This window comes from Crocuta crocuta, unplaced genomic scaffold, assembly GCF_008692635.1.
Source record: "Crocuta crocuta isolate KB4526 unplaced genomic scaffold, BGI_CrCroc_1.0 scaffold646, whole genome shotgun sequence".
NCBI lineage: Eukaryota > Metazoa > Chordata > Mammalia > Carnivora > Hyaenidae > Crocuta > Crocuta crocuta.
In genome coordinates this window covers 1,739,602-1,764,927 of record NW_027530851.1, presented here as the reverse complement: position 1 = coordinate 1,764,927, position 25,326 = coordinate 1,739,602, and the positions used below count along the sequence as shown (strand labels likewise).

At 36.8% G+C, this 25,326-nt stretch overlaps 1 protein-coding gene across 2 annotated transcripts in view; it reads left to right on the top strand.

Annotated features, from left to right (window-relative positions):
• The window catches only part of RSPO3 (R-spondin 3), an 85,118-nt gene that overhangs the window by 9,820 nt on the left and 49,972 nt on the right, over positions 1-25,326 (top strand). For both annotated transcript variants that reach the window (XM_077769432.1, XM_077769433.1), the window contains exons 2-3: positions 21,483-21,674; positions 23,197-23,343. In XM_077769432.1, the coding sequence (XP_077625558.1) occupies positions 21,483-21,674; positions 23,197-23,343 (339 nt within the window). The remainder of the gene's footprint in view (positions 1-21,482; positions 21,675-23,196; positions 23,344-25,326) is intronic.

Sequence of the window (25,326 nt, the reverse complement as noted above, 5' to 3'; positions counted from 1 at the left end):
ACAAAAAACTAATGCCAGACTCCACCCTGGGCCAAATGAAAAAAAGTCTCTGGGGATGGGCCTGGACATCTGTATTTTCAAAAGTAGTCCTGGTGATTCTACTTTGCACCCAAGACTGAGAACTACAGTTGGACCCTTAATTCAAGAATAACTATTACAGGGGCACCTGGTTGGCTTACTCAGTTAAACATCTGACTCTTGATCCTGGCTAGGTCATGAGCTCATGGTTTGTGGGTTCAAGCCTCGTGTTCAAGCCTCTGCAGCTGACCCTGCAGAGCCTGCTTGGGATTCTCTCTCTCTCTCTCTCTGCCCCTTCCCCGCTCTCATGCTTGCTCTCTCTCTCTCTTTCTCTCAAAACAAATAAATAAACATTTAAAANTTGAATGCTGACAAAAAATGAGGACTGATGGATGTGGGGGGGAGGGGGGGATGGGCATAGAGGAGGACACTTATGGGGATGAGCACTGAGTGTTATGTGGAACCTAATTTGACAATAAACTATTTGTAAAAAAAAAATAAATAAAATAAAATAAAATAATGAGTTAAAAAAATAAATAAAAAATAAATAAAATATAAAGTAGTCTGACAGCCCGATCTTGTTTATCAATAGAATATTGTTAATTAAACCTGTGGCACTGACCAGCACATATAAGACTATCTGACAGAGAATTGTCTCACTAAAGAGTCTAAGAAAAGAGAGCAAAGTGCACACAGTAGGCCACAATAGTGAGTTTAACACTGACTGCACAGGGCGCCATGCACCCAGAGGCAGGCCTGCTTGCTGCTGAACTCTTCCGTTGGGTAAGTGAGTCAGTAAATGGATAGAAGATGGGGATCAGTCATACCAAAATTTTTTTTCAAAGCTACTTAATAATAAACAATTGTTTTCATGTCTTACCAAATGGTTGGTAATGTGCCCTAGAGCCCTCTTTGTTTTTAGAACACACGTAATGGTTAGAAAACTGCCTAACAAGAAATAAACATTCCTTTCTTTTATAGTTTCTACAATTGCTGACTAACTTTATATAGACTACTGTTGATGAGTAAAACTACTATAAATAACATAGTTTTAACTCCATGTTAATGGGTTAAGTTTTGTGGTAGGTTGTTTACTCATGAACTTACTGCTTTTTAACTTCTCTTTTAATGTGCTCTTCTGTGGGTGGTTATCTTCATTACATCTCCTCTATTATTCTTTCCAGTCCATGAAGGATTTTCAAACCTTGTCATAAACCAAGGAAATCTCCATGTAAAAGTGAAGTGGAAGTCTGGGCTTCCTGTCAGACTTAATTTTGCTTGTTAAGGGGGCTCCTTGGGAGAATTTGGGTTCTAGTGAGTCACCAGGCCAAATCCCAATAACCACAATTGCCAAAAGTAATTAGACTGAGGAAAGCCAGGCTCCTTGGGAGGAGGGTCATCACAGCACACTTGAGCCATTGCTCCGTGGTCAGACCTAGTTACTTGTCCCTAAGGAATGGGAGCAATCATGAGTTATAGAGAGCAGGAAATCCACCAGAACACAATGCTTTTCCACAACTTTTTTTTTTTCATCAATAGATTGTTTACCCTAAGCATGCAAGAGATGAAACTATGCCACCGGTGTACACCACAGGCCATGTCACCATCAACTTAACAACCACTTTGTCTGCCTGCAAGGGTGCATTTGCACACACACAGAGCTCCTGCTGTCTCCGCTGCAAGTACTCTCCCTCCCATCCTCAGTAGATAAGAAGGACCTAACGAGTTTACTCTGAGTCTTTGTAGAAGAGGTGTCTGGTTAGGATGGGAAGGGAAGAGATACTTGTAAACATCCTAAGTTCAATTTAGATATAATATTACTGAAGTAACATTTGGAAATAAGAAAATCATAGTACATTTCCAGGAAAAGTACTCTAAAATCCCCAGAACTAGGAGAGGGGCCATGAGTGCACTTATGATTTCTTGTAAAAGAAAAGAATATCATTTAGAAACATGATGCTATATGTAGCTAAAGAGAAGTTATCAATAAGTGGTACTCTAATTTTTTTTTAATTTTTAATGTTTTTTTTTTTTTTGAGAGAGACAGAGTTTGAGCAGGGGAGGGGCAGAGAGAGAGGGAGACATAGAATCTGAAGCAGGCTCCAGGTTCTGAGCTGTCAGCACAGAGCCCGATGCGGGGTTCGAACTCATGAACCGTGAGATCATGACCTGAGCCGAAGTCAGATGCTTAACTGACTGAGCCACCCAGGTGCCCCTAATTTTAAACTTTAAACATGTTAGAAGCTATAAGACTATTAAACCTTTCTGTAGGGAAATATTCACGTGGCATAAATGTATCTGTGCTTAATAACCTAAGGGAAAGTTCACCTTTGAAATTATTGGCAATTGCCTCAAATATCCAGAAAGGAGACTCTGTCACTCTAGGTGATGGATCTTTAATTGTACAAAGACACAGAGTTCCCACTGTTCATTGTCCTTAAATGTGGTTGGTTTCACATTCCTTTATGATTCAGAATAATTTCAGTATATTTCAATACTCTTATGACTTTGGATCACTAGCTCTTTTTGTTTCAGCATGTGGATGGGAGATATTGCTTACTTTAAATCCAGAGAGAGGCAGGCGGTCATACTCTTTTTCTGGCCAGCTTTCTCTGGCAACTGGCAACCTCCAGGTAACATTTGGCAAATAAACCTTGACCTCATGCACTGTGCACGCTGAAGAGTTAGAATGACCTATAAACAGGTCATTATATTACCAATTTAGTGGCACTGTACATTTGATTTTCTTGGACCTTGAATTTGACCATGAGATAATCTAAGAATAGAAAAGTTTAATTTTTGGAAATTTAGCAGAACTGTGACCTCTATTTACTTGTGTCACTATCTTTTGATGGCATGTCATTTCTGCCATTAAATACAAAAGATAGAGACAAACGTTGCTTGACCACAAGCTATATGAGCACATATTGAGCTGCTGCATATTTGCTTCTTACAAAATTCAATCTTGTTTTTTTAATTTATTACTGATCTGTTGATCTAGGTCCAAAAGGACCTTCATTACTGTTTGGTAACAAGAAACCCTACAGGTGGCATCCTTAGATTCCCTGACCTCCATTCACCCACTCACTTCATGCCATTCTCAGAATAACTTGGGGTAACTCTTAGCCCCTTCCATAAAGAGGAGGCAGTCTCTCTTTCCTATAGCACATTTCCAAGACATCCCCCTAGCTTTCTAATTCTAGTCAGGGCCTGATGTAGACCCAAGCTTTTAACATAGATCAGTGGGATTTCCTAGAAAGCCAGTTACAAACCATGTCGATGTATACTTGACCATGGTATCAATAATCAATAGCATGTGCCATTCTACCCAGCACTGAGGCTCCAGGACCCAGCCCTGATTCATATCTGTTTTCAGACTTGTGAGCATTATGAGCCCAAACCTCAAAGTTTAATTTCTAATAAAGTAAAGAACAGTTCCAGGAAAAGAAATTCCCAACCATTTCAGGCTACCACTGCCATTTTCAGCATCCATGTGCACATCTCACCGAAATTCCAGAAATTAATTAAAAACTGCCTTTGAACTTAATACTATTCATACTATAAATGGAGAGCACATAATCCTAGAAGCTATTTATGTAATAGTTTTCAACCAAACTACTACATTAACAGGCTGAGGGGGAAAAGTACTATTGTTCTTCAGGTAAGAGCACATTTCAAATGAAAATTGGCAGGATTTTCCAATGCAAGATATTTTCTCTACCCTAGCCCCAAATCACTTCCTCAAACACTCTCCAAATTCTAAACCACTACGAAGATGAGTTGAACAGTCTTAATTTTAGAATCTTCCAAAGAAAAAACAAACACACAGACAGCTGAGTTAATTTATAAACCACTGCTGCATTTATCTTGGCAGATTTCAATTCTCTCCTGTCTAATTCCTGCATGCTAACTCTCATTCAGCGATTCATGGAAGCAACAAGTCATTTCTACATATTAAGCACATTGGGAACCATTGCACAGAATAAGTTTGGTGCTTCTTCACACTTCTTGTACAAGTTTCTCTTCTCCTATACGATTTATTTACTGGGTCTATGAAACCTAAATAATCCCTTTACTTTAAACCTGAAGCAAATGGAGAGTTATTTTTACAAGAGCAATAAATGAAAGTGGTTGTTGAGATACTTTACTTGAATTGGTCTGCACATTGAAGTACCTTTTTGTTAATACAAAACCTTCATATTCTATCAAGCAGCTCCCTGAAATTCTAGGGCTGCTTAAAATTATATGACCAGAGACCAGGAATCTCCCCTCCCCCTACCAGTTCCCTACTCCTGGGAGTATGCCAGCAATTTTGCAGAATTCATTCTGTCAACTGTTCTGGTGTAAATATTTAGAGAAATCCTTCCATTAGAGATTAAACAAAGTGTAAGTAACTGCTTCTAAATGATAGATCTTATTAATGTTTGCAACAGCAGGCCTTATGCTATCTGATGCCCAGATTCCAATACACTAGAAAAGACTAAGGGAAAAAGATCAAGACAGGAATTACACATAACTCTACATACTGTGAACTGAAAAGTATTGTCTTAAGGTATAGCTAGAGGGACATGGTTTAATTTGAATGTAGGAGAAATGGATTAATTTAAATTGAAAATAATAAAAATTTGCTACTGGTGTTTTAATGGTTTATAAAAAGATTGGGTGGGTAGTAATTACAGATCTCTTTATCAGCAGGTTCAAATGCAGTTCTTAGCTATTTCTACATGCTCCCTTCAAAACAAAGTAATAATATATCTGAGATCCTATCTGATATAAACTCTGGTTTATATATTGTTATTTAAAGATTATTAAAAGGGATAATGGCTGGGCTCTAGTGCTTATATCAAATATCACTTGTTAAAATAGGGTGGTATTCTAGCCTCAGAGAGAGAGAGAGCACCAGTTGGGGAAGGGCAGAGAGACAGAGGGAGACACAGAATCTGAAGCAGGCTCCAGGCTCTGAGCTGTCAGCACAGAGCCCGATGTGGGGCTCAGACTCACAGGTCATGAGATCATGATGTGAGCCGAAGTCAGACACTAAACTAACTGAGCCACCCAGGCACCCCAATAAAAAGATATTTAAGGGAGAAGAAATGGAAACTTCATAAGCTTCATTGCAGAAGAATAACATCTTTCTAACTGACATTTTAAGATCTAGATCTTCTTGAGTTTGGACTTTAGTTCAAGAAATCCCAGATTAGGGGACAGGTAGATTGATTTCTAATAATATTCTGCTGTATAATTTAGAGAAACCATTTATTTAGTCTACGATTTCTTTGTACCCACTATAAAATGAGACTCATAATCTTTCACTTATCTCAAAGCAGGAGATGTAATGTGAACTGCAAAATATTTCCTCCAACAAGAAAATCAAAGAGCTCTGCCTTTTCCTTCTGGTAGCATGCTCTTCCCTTAGGTAGATAGTTGTCTATCACGACTTCAGTATGGAGTTAAGGGTTCAATTCGAAAGTATGAGTTTCTCTTTATACTTCCATGGAGTTATTTAGACCATAGGTTTTTTAAGCTAACCAGTGAAAACAAAATTCTATTGGGAAAAAAATATGAGGACAAATTGAAATTAAACTTAGTCCTCATTGAAACAGCATACATTCATTCATTCAGCAGCCATTTATTGAACATTTAGTATGTGCTGAGATTACAAAAGTAAGCAAAGCACACATTCAACCTGGCTTTGTGGCATATCGCAATGGTTAAAGAAAGAAAATATAAACCTAGAATTAAACATTATTCAGCTGAAGATACATCAGAGGTGTTAGACACTCTAAGCTGTATAACATTTCATTTAAAGGCTTGTTTAAACCGAATTGGAAATTAATGAGATCGTTTATAAATGAGTCAATGCACATTCAGATTTTCCTCTGAGAAATAAAGATACCAGAGGGCATGTGAGGAGTGAAGTCGAAGCAGGAAGGTGGAAGGAAGATCAACTGAAAACACTGGAATTTATTGGGCCTCCCAGTATTATCTTGTCTGAAAATTTATGACCAATGAATAAGAGCCATAGTTTAGCATGACATCTGTGACAATCATAGGAAGTATGCTATGCGTACTGTAAACGCAGTTGGCATTGTTAGGTAAAGCTTGTAATGGAGTGCCATAGTTTAGCTGAGCAAATTTCCATTTTCGGCGCATTGACTAATTTCTATAGTTGAACTTTCCCACTAGTTCACTAACTGGAATTACTTCTACCAAACAAATATTAAAATATTGTATGTTTAAAAATAGTGCATTTTTGTCCATCTCACAGAGGCATTTTTCAAACCTTTTATGGTAACCCCTTGACCACTACAGGGAACATATAATCCGATCTGCTTAAAGCATCAATTTGGTAAACTCATATCAACACATTATTTGGATTTCTTATGTAAGTCTGCAGATGACCTTACCTAACATCAATTGATAGCTTTAAAGATGTCAGTTGCCAGAATTCAGAGCCTTGAAAATAGCATGATCCAATTCTTTTCTGTATGTTATTACTAATTTGTGAAACTTTTGAGTAAAGAAAGGTAAATATCAGGTATTTTTATATGTATTATCTCTTATAAACCTCACAATCTCATATTTTAATTATTTTATAAGTGAAGAAATTGAGGCTCAAAACCATTAAGGAATTGACCAAAGTGACAGCCAACAATGGTACAAGAAAGAGTATACCTGGCCCTTCTGACTTAAGGCACAGCTTTCCCATTACACTCTGGTTTTCACTCAGAAGAAAAAGCCAGAGAAGGTTTAAATGGAGAGTTCTCTCTACAGCTGAGATGATACTGCAAATGGCTCCTCAGACAAGAAATGAAGTTGAGAGAGAGTAAATTGCGCTGTCAGCAGTGGTTGCTTGGGAAGAGCAGTGAGAAGACTTTAAGTTGTTTTTAAAGCAGGGGCCTGATAAGATCAGAACTATTGTTCTTAAAAGATCACTCTAGGGGTTAAGCAGCCAACTTCAGTTCAGGTCATGGTCTCATGGTTCATGAGTTCAAGCCCTGCGTGAGTCTCTGTGCTGACAGCTTAGAGCTTGGAGTCTGCTTCAGATTCTGTCTCCCTCTCTCTCTGCCTCTGCCCTGCTGGCACACTACCTCTGTCTCTGTCAAATGTAAATAAACATTATATGTGTATATATATATATATATCACTCTAACTGCTAAATGGTAGCATAGTAGTGGTGGGAAATGCAAAGATGTGAGCTCTCTTAGTTAAAGATGTAGAATCCATAGGGAAGAGTGATTGGAGATGGGGATCCTAGACTCCTGGTCTTAGCAACTGGATCGGGGCCATTTATGATAATAGAAAATACTAGAGAAAGAGCACATGTGGATTCAACATACAGCATGTTTTAATAGGTAGGAAGATTTTGGGAAGCAGTGTATGCGGCATAATCTCCTTATATTACTTAAGAAGAAAAAGAGAGGCCAGAGAAATAAGTCAGTTGACTAAAGCCATTTTGTAGTGGACCAGAGAGTAGAAATAACTCCTGTGGCCATTCTGTAACACGAAACACCACATAGTTCCAAGACTGGACTTCCAAAGAAGTGTTCTGTGGCTCTTCTGGCATTCTGATTCTTCTTTGTATAATTAATGGTCATTTCAAAGAGAATTATCTGCTCGCTGGATCAACACTTATTTCACAATCTCTTTATTTCGTTACTCTGTGAGATCCAAATCTAAAAAGTTACTATAACCTGTTGCCCTAGTCTAACAGGACTCATGATGGGGCACAATTTAAAACAACAAGCCAGTTACACACACTTTCATCAAATACAGCTGCTGGTTTTCTCATCAAATGTATTCTTATTCTATTCTTGGGAATAGTTAGATTCAAATCTGGCCCTGAGTTGGCAGAATATCATTTATGCCCACTATTAACTATAACATATTGATATAATTTTGTACATCTTATTAACATTGTCTTATTTGATTTTTTTTTGATACCCTTGTGAAATGGGCAGAACAGGGTTTACCATTCTCATTCTACAGAGGAATCTCAAAGATGCTAAATGATTTGTATAGTATCACAAAGCTGGTAAATTTGAGCAGAACTTAGTCTCAAATTTCTGATAGGGGCATATTTGTTTTGTTTCACAAGTCTGCGGCCTTTCCTGCATGGCCACAATCCCCATTTATCTCCTATGAAGTTCCTCCTATTAGTATGATGTTTTTGGATTTGACAATAATGGCATATAAATTGGGGAAAATATTTTTTATGAATTAGATTATTCTTAGTGGCCGACAGGTGAATTGGTAGGTCATTAAGCTTCTTTCCATTTAAGTACCCATGTGTGAACCCATCCAGGGGGAAAGAGATGCTGAAGGAAAAGACTGCTGAATAAGTTATTTTAAAGACTGAAAGAAAATGCTTTCAAATCTAAAAGTAAAATTCTAGGCCCATGGATCACCTACTAGTCTTTATAAACTAAAAGAAACAAAAAAATAGAGACTCATAGTGATATAAAGTTGTCCCTCCTTATCTGCAGGGGACACATCAAGGACTCTCCAGTGGATGCTTGAAACCAGGAATACTACCAAACCCTACATATACTGGGGTTTTTTTCCCTGCACATACAGATCTATGGTAAAGTTCAATTTATAAATTAGGCACAGCAAGAAGTTAATAATAACAATTAATAATAAAACAGAATGATTAGTGCCACATACTGTAATAAAAGTTATGTAAATGTGCTCTCTCTCTCTCTCAAGATGTTTTGCTGTACTCTTCTTCCCTTCTTCTTGTGATGCTGTGAGATGACCAAATGCCTACATGATGAGATGAAGTGAAGTGAATGACATAAGCATTAGGCTACTACTGACCTTCTGACACTGTGTCAGAAGAAGGATCATCTGCTTCCAAAACATGGTTTCCACAAATAACTGAAACAGTGGAAAGCAAAACCGCACATAAGGGGGTCTTGTAATACTCTGTGAAATGATTTTTTAAAAAGACATTTCCCATTTTGCTATTCACTGTCTGTAATTAGTATTTTTGTTAGATATAGAGTAATGAATTAAGATTCTGAAATTAGCTCCCCCTAAAAGTTGATTAGTATGTCTTCTCGTGACACGGTGTACAGTCCAACATGCCTATTGGAGACAGAATGCAAAATGAGCCAGGTTATGTCTCTTTTTTGTAACAAAAGAGTTTGGCTCTGTAGTCTCAATGTATAGTGATCATTTCTAATGGACCACAGAAAAATGTCTCTTATCCAGTGAGGAAGGCAGAAAATCAGAGGAATTTTGTTGTCTTTGCTCCTACTCTGGGCAGTTTTTGTGACTAACTTTCCAGGACCTCTCTCTACTGTGACTACTCACCAGAGCTGAACATTAGGGAATGATCTCAGACTCTGGAAAATGTAATCGGGTATTGATGCTGTGTGAAACTAAGCTTAACTCCACCATTTTAGCTCTCTTTGGCTTTGGAAAACTCTTGGTTTCCATACCTAAATTCATGCATGCTCAGGTGTGATGGTTGAAATGCTGGGTTAGAAGAATCCCCTCCAGTTTGTTTTCTGAACTCCTATAATACATGAATTTTTCCTAAAATTCCATAACCTTTCAAAACCATGGTGTTCCCTTGTTATCTTTACAGCAAAGTTAACTCCTTAACCTCCTATTCATCTCCTCATGTCTGATCTTAACTTTTTCTCCCCTCTATTTCTCTCCATAGTTTTTACATTTTAGTGAAATAAAAAAAACCTCTGAAGAATAACACTAAGGCCAGGCAATCCTTCCTTGTGAAGTCACTCAAATCCCTTAATCTCAGCTCTTGATTTGGGGGAGGGGATTATTTTTTATTAAATGAAGGGGTTTATTTGCTCTTTATTATTTATTATTAATCCATCTATATGCCTAGTCCTGGGCTATGAGTTTGGAATACAACAGGAGAATAAGATAAGTCCAATCCCCTAGGACCTCAATATAATCATTGTACCTGATCTCCTCCTTTCACCTGTCCTTCTAGTTTGATATTTCTGAATACTTTTATCTCAGTTAATTACCTCATTGTGCCCCTGATCTCCCCAGTTAGAAACTCCCAAATCAATATTTATTATTCCTTTGCTTCCCCATGTATAGGGTTTTTTTTTTTTTTTGCATTTACCCACGTAAAATTGATTGTCATATCCTGTCAGCCTTGCCCATTCATCTTTGGAAATAATTTTAAAATCCCACCTTCCTTTTTCCTTTTTCCCATTAATGCTATTCTAATTTAGCTAATATCAGTGCAGGTATAGAACATACCATCCTATTAATTAACTTTTAGTTTCTCTTCCTCAGAAATTCTTCTTTTTGTCATCAGACTATTCACGTAAAACAAAATTAAATCATGTCACTGATTTGTGTATAGACAGATCCCTTAAGTTATATATAAGATTACATTGAAACCCCTGGCCAGTTTCCTCATGTTTCTCAAAGTCCAGACTGGATGTCAGGTTTCCTAACTAGGTGGTTCCAGAGGGTTAGCCAAGGCCTTGTACATAATATTTACCATCCTCGCTTTACTTTGTTTATGGTCTGTCACCATACTTCATACTCCTAGATCTTGTCCATCTTTCCATCCAAAGCACCAAGCTTTGTTTGACAAACTATCTTAAGGAAAAAGGAGAAAAATGTATTCGGTATGTTCTATGGTACTAGAACTTCCTGAAAGACAGATTATGTTCAATATAGGCACAGATTTTAAGATGTTCAATAAGTAGAGATGCTATAAAATAAATATATTGGCTGCCCCCAAATATCATAAGAGTTGTTTTACTAGACATGATTAAATGGACTATTCTGGGGAAGCTGTTTGAACTAAATCTTTCTAAACTTTCAAGGGTTTCTGATTCTATCAGCTAAAAGCTAATTAATTATGTGGACCACAGTGTTCTCATCTGAAAGTTAAGAGAGAAGGAAGAACTGTAAAATCCTCTTAAATTCCACAGTTATATTCACCATTCTTCCAAATCTTCTTTACGTATTCATACATAACACTCTTGCTCATAACATTCTCTTTCCCCTCCCCATTTGTCTAAGATCTTCTTTTCCTTCAAGTCTCATAACTATTCCTAACTGCAGTCTGCCACCCTCAGGTACCTCAACCATCAGTAATTGCCTTGTGATTTCTGTTGCACTAAATTTCTAGTCTGTATATGTATGGGCCTTAAAATATGAAAAGACTGTTATACTAACTGTATGGTATGCTTCTTGAGTCAGAGACCATGCTTTGTCTCTCAGTCACTAGAAGAGTAATCACTGAATAAGTACTTATTTGTGAAAACAGCAATGATGTGATACTAAAAGTGGGTCAGTCACTAGAAGAGTAATCACTGAATAAGTACTTATTTGTGAAAACAGCAATGATGTGATACTAAAAGTGGGTATCTGTATCACCTGCGTCACATTAACCTGGGGTACTTCATACAGATGCGACTACCTGGGCTCACCTCTTCATTCCTGGATCAGAATCTTTTGGAATGAAGTCTATGCATTCACATTATTAAAAAGTACTTCAGCTCAATTTTACTCATGGTACAGTTTTAGAATTTGACTGGCATAGATCTTCAGGGTCTCTACACCATTCTGGTATCATTTCTGTGGTACGTCTTACCTCTTTCCGTCTATTTAATCAGGTCCTTGTCTTCAGTGGGTTGCTAGAGTCCCAGAGGACTTGTTGCCCAGAATGTTGTGTGAGACCAATATAGCTGATACTCATTAAAAGCTGTATCTGTGGTCCTTGAAAGGTAGCCCCTTCCTATGACTGTTAGTGAGTTCCAGGCTCCCCGAGTTTCCCCAAATCTCCTGTGTTAGAAAGAAGCATCAGTGTTCTGCTCTCTCTCCAGTTTCCTTACTTGGAGGGTTTTGAGAGAGTCATTATTGACTAAAGCTTCACAGCTGCCTTGAATAAGAGTAGAAATAGCACAAGGTTATAGTTAGTACTTCTTGGGTAAAACAAAATGCCTTATATATACTGACTCGTAATGAGTTCCTGTAAGAGTGCTATGTGCTTACATATGATCTCACTTAATCCCCCCAGTACCTATCAAATAGATATTCCCACGTTACAGATGAGAAAGCCTAGGTTCAAAAAGCTTACACAACTTTTGTCTAACTAACTAGATTATGAATTCCTTGACACAGATTATTGGTTTTATTCATCTTTGGATGCTCACTAACTAGCAGCGTGTGGATGTTGGACAGTTTGTCAAAATTAGTAGCTGGATGAAGAGATCAATTTTGGTGACTCAGCTAGTAAATGTCAGAACTCTGTATGAACCCAAAGCCAGTTCTCTACCTCCCAGTCCTTGTGCTGTTCTGGAAAGTGTGCAGGGCCCATATCTGAATGAGGTAGTGATGCAGTGATCCATACACAAAAATGTATCATATGCACAAAGGTGGATGTCTAGCACCTTCTGTTCTGCCAGTAATTTTGTGAATCTCAGAGAAAAACCCACTTATTTTTTCTGCTCAGGATTTTAGATGTGACCCATAAAGCTGGATTTATTTAATGGTATACCCTCTATTTGCACATCATCTTGTGCCTGTTAAAATACCACAAGTCTTTCGCCTGCTCTTTGCTTATGCTAAGACTTCAGCCATCAGATATGCTGCTTTAGCATGCTATGTGGCAAGAAGATCCAAGTTTATTCGTAATATAACAAAGTAGAGTTTGTTTTTAGCACAAACTGAGGTTTGTTTCTTTCAAGAATGCTAACTTAGTAGTTATGGAATCACACCCATGCAGATTCATTACCATTAAACTATCACATTTTCTGTTTATGTTGATTTCTAATTAATTCTCTCCTTAAAAAAAAAAAAAAAAAAAAAAAGGAATGGCTCTCCCAGCCAGACCAGAGCACATAATGATTCCCACTGTTGGATGAACACTGTTGGATCTGTCTCATGAAAAACGTTGTTATTACCACCCACTAACTCATCAACAGGTCCTGGCTCTGTACGGAATCTGGGTCTCTCTTACCCCCATCCACTCCCTCTTGTCCTCTGTTCACCTCCACTTGGGAACATGGCCACTTGGAAAGGGGAAGCTTTCCCTTCCTTAGCAACAGCTGGAGATGCTGACTGATTCAGTACCTTACATTTACACCCGTAACAGGGTGCATTAACCTTATGATAGATTTTCTACTTGTGGTCAAGAAAAAACCCCACTATTTTTGGTTCTACAAATGCTTTCTGTTGCAGCCTCAACAGAAGAATCAACTATAGTTATCTGGTAGGTCACAGGAAAACTAATATGGCTTTCACTACTTCTGAAGAATGAACTTGGGAATGAACTCACAGGTTATGAATTTATTTAACAGAAAAAAGAACAGAATAAAGAAATTCTAAAAAAGAATACTATATTAGAAGTGAAAACTATAATGCTGTTGTTCTATTTTGTCAATATGCATCACTAATGGCAAGAATGCAGAAAAATGCAGAAGAGTATATGCAAGACTGCAAAATGTTTTATTTTTTATTCTCCTATGAATTTCATAATTTTCTTGTTTATCTTTACCACCACCACTATAATAAAGAAGAATGATTCCACTCCAGTAAAAAAGCATGAAAGTGTAAAACCCCAAAGCAAACACAAATTACTGCTAGAGACAGATAGGAGAAACAAAGGAAAAATGAATTATCTCCAAGAGCAAAGATGTAAATTGATGTACATTCTCTTCAAAGATTAGAATCTGAATGTAAATCTCTATCTTGTGGCTTGTCAGAACATTCTCTTGTAATATAAAAACTGGTAAGACAACATGTTTTCAAGGAACACGAGATGCTGGTTCCATTTCATGATCCATGAAATTAACAAAAATTAAAGCGAATAACGATGTCAGGCAAAATGTGTTCTTTCCTTCTGATATTCACGTAGCAACATAGAATCTAAATACACTTGGTATATAATCCCAGCTGTTTACTTTGGCCCACACGGTTCTGTAGGATCTGGCTCTACCCTCCTTCTTAAACCTCATCCCCTACCACTCGCAATGCTGCAACCTCATTGGTTTCCCTTGTGCTGTTCCTTATGCCTGGTTCTTTCCCATAGCCTTAACATCTTTGCACTTGCTGGTGTTCCACCTGGAATACCTTCTCCCCCTCACGTTTTCATAGTTGATTCTTTCTCATTCTCTAGGTCTCAGCTCAAGAGTGACATTCTAAAAGGTGCTTGTCCTAAACACTCTATGTAAAGTAGCTCCCCAGAGTTATTCCCTGTTATATTCACCTATTTATTTCACTCACACCGTCCATCACAATCTTTAAGCATCTAATTGTTTACTTGTTTACTGAGTAATTAACATCGTAAGATCAGGAACCAGATGTCTTGGTCACTCCTACATTTACTATATCATGTGTAGTGTTAGGCACATAGTAAGTTATCAGAAATCTGTGTTGAAAACCTTAATCATGGTCTTCACAATGTATAGATAATGCAGCCACTTTCGTCTGCCTTTCATTTCTAGTCCTAATTCTGTAGACTGTGGATGGACAAAGCCCAGCCATTGGCCACCAAGTTGGCATCTAGTTACCAAATATTCATCATAGCTTAGATTTCAGGAATTCTATATCTGCCATCATTTGCTAGCCATTTTCTTAATATTTTGAGCTGGCTTGATTTTAGTGGAAAGTCTAGCTAATTGCTCTTTAATGTTAGGTCTGTTTTATTACTGTGGTTTTATTTTAAAGTATTTATAGAATATAAATATTAGACTCCCTTTAGGAAATTATTATTCAGTAAGAGAAAGAGAAAGATTTTCCAAGTTCTCAAAGAAATAGTTTCCATTAAAAACAGTATGTCTCCCCACATAATAATGGTGGAGCCCTAACTGGGCTGTATTCAGTAGCTGGTGAATACATTTCTCTCTGAGACTTTAGGAATTTTGTGAACCCATTGGTGTGGGCACAAATTTTCAGAGTATTCAATGTTGATTCACTGAGACAAAAGATGTGACAGACTCTATTATCCTAACTACTTCAGGTCAACTTATGTCTGTGCTATTAACTTTATTAAAAGACTATATAAAGTGCGTACACATCGTTGTCCAATTACATGTGTGTATACACACACACACATACAATATATATACTTATGTACACACCATCTGATGCTATACTGTATTTCAAAACTATCAAAATCTATATATGTTGGTATATATAAATATATGGCTCTCAACAAGTTAGTAGTCAGAAATAATAGTGGAGAACGATGGTAGACCTACATTGATCCAGTTATCATCATTTGAGAATGTAAAGTAGTATTATATACCAGTAAGTAATTATATCCATTCAAACACCTTTCCATATTGTGCTGTCTATACCTAACAAATCATTATGGAGATCTAACCATTGTCTATTCTGCCTTGGCTTCTTTAACTTATGAATAATTAAGAAATGTTGACTCTCAATATTTTATGGTATTGGTTCAATAGAATTTGAAAGAGAATGCCAAGTAATTCAAAATTTTAACACTAGAATTTTCTTAAAGTGAATAATGTTAAACATTCAGGGGACTCATGAAACACCTCTTTCTATGACCATAATGCCGTATTAAACTTAAAAATTATTCCATAATAATCAAGACCCTAGATATGATATAAATGTGCTATCTTTGCATAAGCAAGAAACAAGTGTATATTTTCTTTAGGTGAATAGATAACTGACATAAATGGCACATAGAAAAACTTTTATTATCTTATATATTATATTATTATTTATATATTATGTTATATATTATAACATTATATCTTATATATTATCTTATCACTTATTATCAATGAATGATCTATTTCATAATTAAACATCTTCAAAGTGTATATGATTTGAAACTTTATTCCTTTACCAGGTGTTTATGTGCACCGCCCACTTAAAATCAATTATCATAAATACTTTCTATTAGGTGTTTACCTCTTTGGCATCTTTATTTAAAAAAAAATAGCTTATCTTTTATGTTTACTGCCTTCATTTCTTTGGTAATCAGAAATTCTTCACTGATAACCCATTTAATAAACAGCTTCCCTATGTAGAACCTGAGAATTATCAAAAAAATTAGGAGACATTATCAAGACGGACCAGACCTACGTTCAAGAAGCTTCCGGTCAATGTGAACATCCTTGCAAAAGGAGAGGACATGGAAGAAAGGACAGAAATGAAAATAGCTTTGCTTCTAGAATTCCACTGGCCTCTTCTCCCTACCCTGTCTCTGAAGGCCACCACATAGAGAAAAGCAAGCAGTGAATGCTGTGAAAACAAGAATGCTTTAGGAAGAATCTGGGTTTTTTTATTATTATCATTAAAAAATAACTTTTATCATATTTGTTAATTTATTGTTTTTTATTCTCTGGATTATAAAATCAGTACATTACTTTCATATATTTAGCACTTACTTTAAACTTCAATCAAATCTTTTATAAACCTGAAGTCTATTACATTTTGTACTTCTGGAAACTCTCTAGCCACAAATAAATGACCATCAGAGGTAACTGGCAGCATGCAACACTGGATTTCTTCCACATAGCAATTTGTAATAGATGTGAGTATATTTGCAGTTGGGCTTTAGAAGGGGATTAAATTAAGGCAAATCCTTGAAGCTTGCACTTAAATTGTTACAGAAACATAACTTAGATTTCAATGCTGCAACTGGTTAAGTATATCATAAACATTGAAAATAACTAGCCAAAGATTGTGTACTTACCAAATGCTCTACCATGTAAAACTCTATGTTCTGGATGTTTTATCACAAAAGTTGAATTAACTCTTCTCAGGAGAATAGCTTTTATGAACCATTGTATCAGTTATGCATCATAAGATTACCAAATAGAGAAATAGTAGGAAGGCTTAACAGCTAGGAAAATTGAATTCACTCATTCAGGGGGTATTGACAGTTCACACACTGAAAAATGGTTTAAGTTATACATTAATATATACTGTTTTTGTCCTTAACCTTTGCATACAGGTTAAGAAAATATGCTTTTCTCTTTCCCAATTTGAGGGAAGGATACACCAATTTTACCACGTATTTGACACATTTATAAAACAAAAAAGTCCCAATTTAAAGTTTTCATGACTTATGCCTGTTTTTTCACTCATATTTACCCTTGTTACACATCTAGATTTTACTTATATATAAAGAAATTGTTACCAGATATCAAAGATCTAGGTTCTAATCTTTGAGATCAACTTGCTATTTGTCTTGTAGTTTCAGAAGTTCTTTGAGTCCTAGTTTGGGGTTTCAAGATAAATAATTGTGATGGCTTCATTTTTACTAATAAGGAGTTGATTTAGCTTTCTGTGAGATGCATGCTTTGAAAGCAAAAGTGTTGTAGAAATTCAAAGTGTTGTTAAAAATCAGCTGAAAATATATTTTTTTCTTAGCAAATATCCCTTATTTTGGACTATGTTTCCTTCTTCTGGCATTCTTCAGCTTCTTATCCTTTCAGATGTCTTCTCTAAGTAGTTACAGTTAGAGACTCACATTTACATCTCTAGCAACCAGTACAATATTAAGTTCCATCTATTAACGATCACTTTCTGGATACTTCATAAACTCTTCAGAATCAATGATCTTAAGCCATGTTTATATTTTTAGACTTCTCATAATTCTGTGTACTTGCCTCCACACTCCAACTGCAGGCTTTTACTTCCCCAGCCGTCCCTCTCCTCTTCTATTCCCTCACTGGCTGGAACTCAAAACACTCCTCAAATCCTCATTCTTATTCGGTCCACATTCTGTTAGTCACTGTATTTGTCTGACTCCACCTCTTAAATATCCTTGAAATAGTCATACCTTCCTCACCACATTACACTGCCTTTGCTATATTTTATGCTATCATCAGTCTTTTACTTTGATCGCTATATTAGTCTTCCTAGTTTCTGTGTTTTCCATGCTGTCAGGGAGATCACCTTTCCAATGCAAATATGATCACATCATTCACCAGGTTGAAATTCCCCATATCTACAGAATAATGTCCTTGGCACAAACAACAAAGGGTTCCATAATCTAGATCTACCCTGTGCTTCCAATCTTTTTAATACTCATCATATTTTCATTAACCACTTTTTATGCATCAGATATGTTGAACTCATGCCAGTCTCCTTCTTGCTGTGGATAATTGGGGTGTTCCCTCCTCTGGCCTCATGATGGTCACTTATATACTGATAACTTCAACTTATTTTCTAAGATTAAGTTTAAACCTTAGATATTTTATGAAACCTCCTCACCACTAACACCTCTATTGCTTATATAAAATAATAGTACTAAAACATTGGAAAAAAGGCAATTTGGAAATACAAAATGAAGTTATTATTAGAATGGAAAAGGAAGAAGGATGAAAAAGTAGAATTCTGTTTTTTGTCTTAGAATCCTAAGATTTTAAGGCTGAAAGAACTGTTACAGTCAATCCAGACCAAAGTTTTCTGTGGTTTTCATGTAAAAAGTAAAAACTTGCCTTAAGATGAAGTTTGGGGAATTTGTGTCTAGTTGTGTAATACAGACTGTAAAAATTGAATGACTCTTACATAGCATTCGAGAAAACAATCGCTACTCTACTCAGCTGCAAAAAAAAATCTATAATCCTAGAAATTGAGCTTCATAGTCTTACTTATTCTCATTTCCCACAGCATAACACTGAACCCTTTCTGAAGAAATAAAATTTGCTTCTTTACTCTTCCAAAAAATCTGTTTTGCCAAAAATTTTTGTCTAAAAAGGCAAAATATGAAAAAAGCAAGCAAACTGGATGTAGCACTACACTATGAGTTGATTATGCTAGATTTCATCAGTAAAAGTTTTAAAGAAAGAATTGAGCAAGGTGCTTTGACACATCTCATAATTCATGACTCTGTTATCAGTCATGGGGCCTGTATGGAACTCCTTCCTGAAGAAGTTCACAAACATCCAAAACCAATTTTTTTAAAAAAAATTTAATGCTTATTTATTTTTGAGAGAGAGAGTACAAGCATGAGTGGAGGAAGGGCAGAGAGAGAGAGACAGAGGATCTGAAGCAGGCTCAAGATGACAGAGAGCTAGATGTGGGGCTCGAACTCATGAACCACAAGATCATGACCTGAGCTGAAGTTGGACACTTAACCAACTGAGCCACCCAGGCGCCCCCAAAACCCATTGTTTAAGTGAAATTTATTTTAAGGTATATCAGTTTTTGAGGCTTTGCATATGTAAATCATGTTTATTCTTATACCTCATTTAAAGTTATATCATAATTGACAAAAGTTTTAAGGTGCTTGAAATTACAATTTTGTTTCACTTTAGCAACTACATTTCAGAGAGAGAGAGAGAGGTTGCTTTGGGACAGTTAAACCTAACTTTATTCAAACTCAGAGTCACTTAGTGCCCTGGGCTTGGAGTGACTTTCTTTCAAACTGAGGTCCACAGACAGTTCTTACAAGATTTCACAGGTTTTTACCTACACCTCTTGTATCTTAAAATGGACCAGACTAGAGTCTGAGCACCAGAAGCTCTCTTCATCCCTTTCCTTTTTAGGGCCTTTGGCTACTTAAAATATGTACACATTTTCTGTAAGTCTGCAATGTTGAGTTACTGCAATGAAAAATTACCCTATTACTTGGAAAACAGTTTTCACTTACAAGTCCCCCAAGTCCTATAATGCCTAATCCTCCTGTGCCACTTTACATATTCATCCCACCCCACAGAGGAACATGTACAGGAAAAGCAGACTTCCCTTCCCCCACACATTTCCTCAGTTTATTTACAGAATGCCTTGGAATGAGAATGAGCTGCTTGTGGTTCTTGTGGCTGATTCAGGGATGCTTTCCTCCAGGCAGAGGATGCTGGTCAACCAAATGACCTCTCTGTAGCTAACCCTTGCACCCCTGTGGTAAGGCTGATTGGGCTTATAGGTACCCTTTCTAACTTAGCCTGGTGGGATTTGTTTTCGCGGTAAAGAACTTAGCAAGAACCAAACATCACTCTGAAGACAGACCTGATAATGGCAAGGCCCGTCAGAGCCCACCCCAACACACACACACACACACACACACACACACACACACACACACCACCAACAAAAGAAATCAGAAATACACTGAGATGCCTTTGCACTCCTTGTGTATCAACCTTTGTTTCTTATAAAGGTCAGAATTTTTGCCTTCGGCATTCCTAGGACATAAAGCTACTTACAGTGTATTTGAGCACAGAATTCATTAGAAGAAATCATCCCAAACACTAGCTACATGAGAGATGTACTTAGTCAGCAATTTTACATCAGCTCATTCATAGGTGTTGATGACCAGTTAATAATCATGAGAATGCTTAAACTTGTGAAGATCTCAAGTAAACATGACTCTTCCACGTGTTTGTTTACATTTGTTCAGATTTGCTAATAAATAGCTCACCACACACATCGATGACTCTTGGAAACCTTAGAATTCTTAGGAATGTGTGTAACAGTAGTCTTTAGTGTCATGCCCTTACCAAATAAATACTTCACTTGAGTAGATAGAAGATGAGAAGGAGGCACCTGAGCGGCTCAGTCGGTTAAGTGTCCGACTTCGGCTCTGGTCGTGATCTCACAGTTTGTGAGTTCGAGCCCTGCATCAGGCTCTGAGAGTCTGCTTCGGATTCTGTGTCTCCCTCTCTCTCTGCCCCTCACCTACTTGCTCTCTCTCTCTCTCAAAAATAAATAAAACATTTAAAATTTTTTTTAAAGATTAGGACCAAAAGACCTGAAAAATTCTCTCCAAAGGAAAAATGTTGAACGTTATAAATATAAACTATAAATATTATTATAAATAACCACATGATCATGTAGAATAGTGGTAAGATAAATATCATGTTTCCATCATGGTATCAGTTTGAACTGATAAATATTAAACTTATGTGAGAGAAAATGTTTTAAGAAAGTATGGAGGTGGGGGAGTCCCAAGGACCTACACAGTTTCAGAATCGATTTGCAATGGATCAAAGAGTAATATTGTGTTCTCTAATAGACCATAGTTGAAAAAAGATATCCTAAAGCAAAGTGTCCTTACTCAAGTTAAGCCTTTTCTATGTTGTCATCTTTGCTTGAAGAAATTAGATGTGTGCTTATCATCCGTTGCATAAATGATGAGCAAAGCTAATATGCATTGATTTTAGTGATTAGGCTCAAAAGTACCCAGTCTCCAATCTGTCAGGGTGTTAGTTCAATGAGAATATTTCACTACATATAAATACATATATGATCTATAAATAGTTTGAGGCAGTATATTCTTAGTTTCCAAATGTCCAAATTTAATCATTTTTACTTTTTACTTTTTTTTAACTTTTCAGTTAAAAATGATATATGTGTGTATTTAAGGGAAATGCTAGATCACAAAGAAGAGAAGGGAAAAATCCCAACTCATTCACCTACTACCACCAATTGAAAGCTAGTAAAACAAATGTATTTCTGCCTAGAGAATGTCATTGAACTTCTATATTTATGATTTAACATTTGTTTTTGTCTTTGTACATTTGTCCCTTCAGTGCATCCTAACGTCAGTCAAGGCTGCCAAGGAGGCTGTGCGACGTGTTCAGATTACAATGGATGTTTGTCATGTAAGCCCAGACTATTTTTTGTTCTGGAAAGAATTGGCATGAAGCAGATTGGAGTGTGTCTCTCTTCATGTCCAAGTGGATATTATGGAACACGATATCCAGATATAAATAAGTGTACAAGTAAGTGCTACACAGAATTATGTTTTTATCTCATCCTTAGGGACTTTCCAGATTTGAAATGGCCTCTAGCATATTCAGTGCTAAGTTAATAATAATATTTACCTGATAGTTAGGCCAATGCATACATGGACTTAGCCCTCAGAGTAACAAAATTTTCACCTCTTATAAAAAACACTCGGCTTTTGTGGGGGATTTTTTTCCATTGTAAAAGCAAAAACTGAGAACATGATTCTTATTCATGGAACCTACCGAAAAGTACTAGAAGCATTAATGCCATCTGAGTTCCCATTACTGTCACAGCATCCAAGTATTTAAAGACTTAAAGAATAAATTCAGCTATTTTTGCTTCAAGAAAAATCCCAGTATAACAACTAAAAACATTTATCTATTTGTTTGAAATAAATGTTCAAAATGCTCTCATATCACCTTTCATCTGGACACCGAAAGTCGACTCTCACACTGTAGAGTGAGTAACCTTTGAAAATATAGGTTAGGAAACACCATTCCTCTTTCATGCACCACATATATAGCTGCCTACCTCTCAAACTCCTGTCCTGTGACTGCAGCTCACCCACCTTGCACCGACCTCACTGGCCTTCTTGCAAGATCTTCCCACCTCAAGGTGCTGTTTTACACTCACTGTTCTGACAGTTCTTAGCCCACATCTTTGCATGGCTGGTTCTTTTCTTTCATTTAAGATTCTGCTCATATGTCATCTTTGCAGAGAGGTATTTCATGACCAGTTAACGCACAATAATCAAACTTTTCCTCTCTCAGTCATATTCCATATCTTTTTCCTACCTTTTGTTGTCATTTTTTCCAAACCACCTCTTACTCTGGAACCAGGCTGCCTGGTTTCAAAAACCACTCATAAACTTTTTGAGTCTCAGTTTCCTTATCTGTAAAATGGGAATTATAATAGGGACTATCTCACTGGGTTATTGTAAAGTTGAAGTGACTTAATATTGTAAATACTTGCAGCAATATCTGACTACTAATCACCATATACGGATCAGCTATTGTCAATGTTTATTGAGTCTCCCCTCCTACAATGTAAGCTTTGTGAAGTCGTTAACTCTCTTTTGTGCACTGCTGTCAATCAATATCTAGAATAGTGCTAGGCACATAGTGGTCAATCATATACTTCTTGAACGAATGAATAGACCTCTAAAATAGCACTAAAGCAATATCTAGTATGTTTCATTAAGGCTCTGATGAAACATTTTTTACTGTTATTTTATATAAGTGGATGCTTGGTCTTATAAACATTCTTGACAGTAGACATATTGCCAAATTTTTTTCATAGGACTCTCAGTACAGTAATTTTGAAATCAATGACTGATGTGTACCAACTAAATGACTCTGCAGGAATCCATAATTTAACTTGGAAAAATAATTTTGAATCCTAATTGTGTTTGACACAAAAGTTGCATGTGCCTGTGTTGTAAGCATACATACCTGGACTAGCAATAAGTAGGTGAAGATAATGAGAGCATATTTCTTTTCTGTCTTTCTCTTTCAGAATGCAAAGCTGACTGTGATACCTGTTTCAACAAAAATTTCTGCACAAAGTGTAAAAGTGGATTTTACTTACACCTTGGGAAGTGCCTTGACAATTGCCCAGAAGGGTTGGAAGCCAACAACCATACCATGGAGTGCGTCAGTATTGGTGAGGAGGATTTCTAAGATTGACAGGGGAGGACAAACACCTCAGACAACAATGTCAGTCTCCAGGGAAGTGCTGCTCAAAGTCCTATTTCACAAGAACCTGAAGAAACATATCCAAAAGGCTTTCTTCCTTCATCCTTCCTTACAAAGATACCATCTTAATAGTGTTCCCACAGCCTTAGCCAGGATGTTTCACAGTACAGTTTAACACCTCCTGGGTGCTCCATTATTTCTTAGGGAGTGTTAATAATTGCTTTGGACACTCTAATCATTACAGATTTATTTCATATCATTATTTAATGAACTTTTACTTACAGTAATTTAATATATACATACTTGCATATATTACATATGTTACACACACACGCACATGTGGTCTTAAACTAAATTTTCACTTTAAGACATGAGTTTCACATAACACTTAGGTCTAATGTCAATCAGTGAGCAAAGCTGTTTTTTTTTAATGTTTATTAATTTTTTGAGAGAGAGAGAGAGAGTGAGCAGAGGAAGGGCAGAGGGAGAGAGAGACACAGAATCTAAAGCAGGCACTGAGCTGTCAGCACAGAGCCTGATGCTCGGCTCGAACCCACAGACCAGGAGATCATGACCTGAACTGAAGTCAGATGCTTACTGACTGAGCCACTCAGGCATCCCAGCAAAGTTGTTTTCTTAAGCGAAGGAAACATTCTCTGGTTATAGCCCATTGGTACTCAGTAGATGAGCCAAACACCTACAGAAATGGAACTGATATAGTTAAAAATCTCACTTTTTTCTCTCGTCCTGCTTTACTGAAATGTCCTGTTTGCATAGGTATTCAGAAACAAGGAGAGGATTTTGGACTTCCTCAAACTGTCAGAAGGACACAGTCATAGGGTCTGATTAAATGCAGGCTGAATTTCCTGGAGGGGAGGTCCCTCAGACCAGTTGTTTGTCTAAATAACGGATCACTGTCAGGCTTTATTTTCTCTCTTTTAAATGTTGTGCAGCTACTACAATGACGAGTTTGATGAACAGTTGGGGAGCAGATGCTCAACCAAATGGGAAAGCAGCATACTCAATCTCAAAATCCCCTGGGCAAGAGCTATGAGAACCTTTGATGCTGCACTGATATTGGCGTATGCACACAAATGTCCTCCTGATTCAGTACAAGATAGACTCCAGGACTCCCCTGGGGTCCCCACAGAGAGGTCCCCCATTAGAATCAAAAGTTCTGGAGTAATAACTCCAAAGTGTGACTTAACTGTTTCACGTCTACAGGAAACACTTACTTCTAAACAAAGTTTCTAAGAAAATGAAACAAATAGATGATATTTCAAAGATAATATCAGAAGCATCTGGAAAACAAGCATGAAACATTCCATGGTTCATTTTGGTTTAGTTTTTTTTTTTTTCATTCTAGTCAATAATGACACAGAGAAACTACTTAGAAACGGGGTAAAACGTACATGAGAAAGCACTTTAAGTTAATCTCTTTCTAAGTCCTGAAGGCTGATGATTAAAGGTAATAAGTTCCAAACTGTGGAAAAAATAAGAAGCAATTCTGTGGAGTATTCAAGGACAGAAACTCAGGATGAGTTACAGAAAGTTTGTGGCATTTCTCTACCCAGAAAATGGGACACTTGTCTAAATTTTCTTAGTTGTTTAAAGTGTAGCATTCAGTCCTTGAAAGGCTCTTTATCTTAAATGTATTAAATGCTTTTCTATCATAGAGAGCATTTAGTACCTGGCACTGTTAGATTAGCTAGTAAAGCTTATTGGTAACTTTTACTACTACTTAGACAAAAAATATTTCTTAAAACAATGAAATTTAAGAAATGTATATATTTTAGAATAGGGATTAGAAATCTAAAAGCCAGTTAGCGAATCTGGCTCATTGAACAGTTGGGTATAAATCACCTAGGACACAGGGCAAATCCACAACTTTTGCTCAGGGCCAGCTCTGGCTGGCTGTAAGTGATGTTTCCCATCACATGCTCTATAGCTA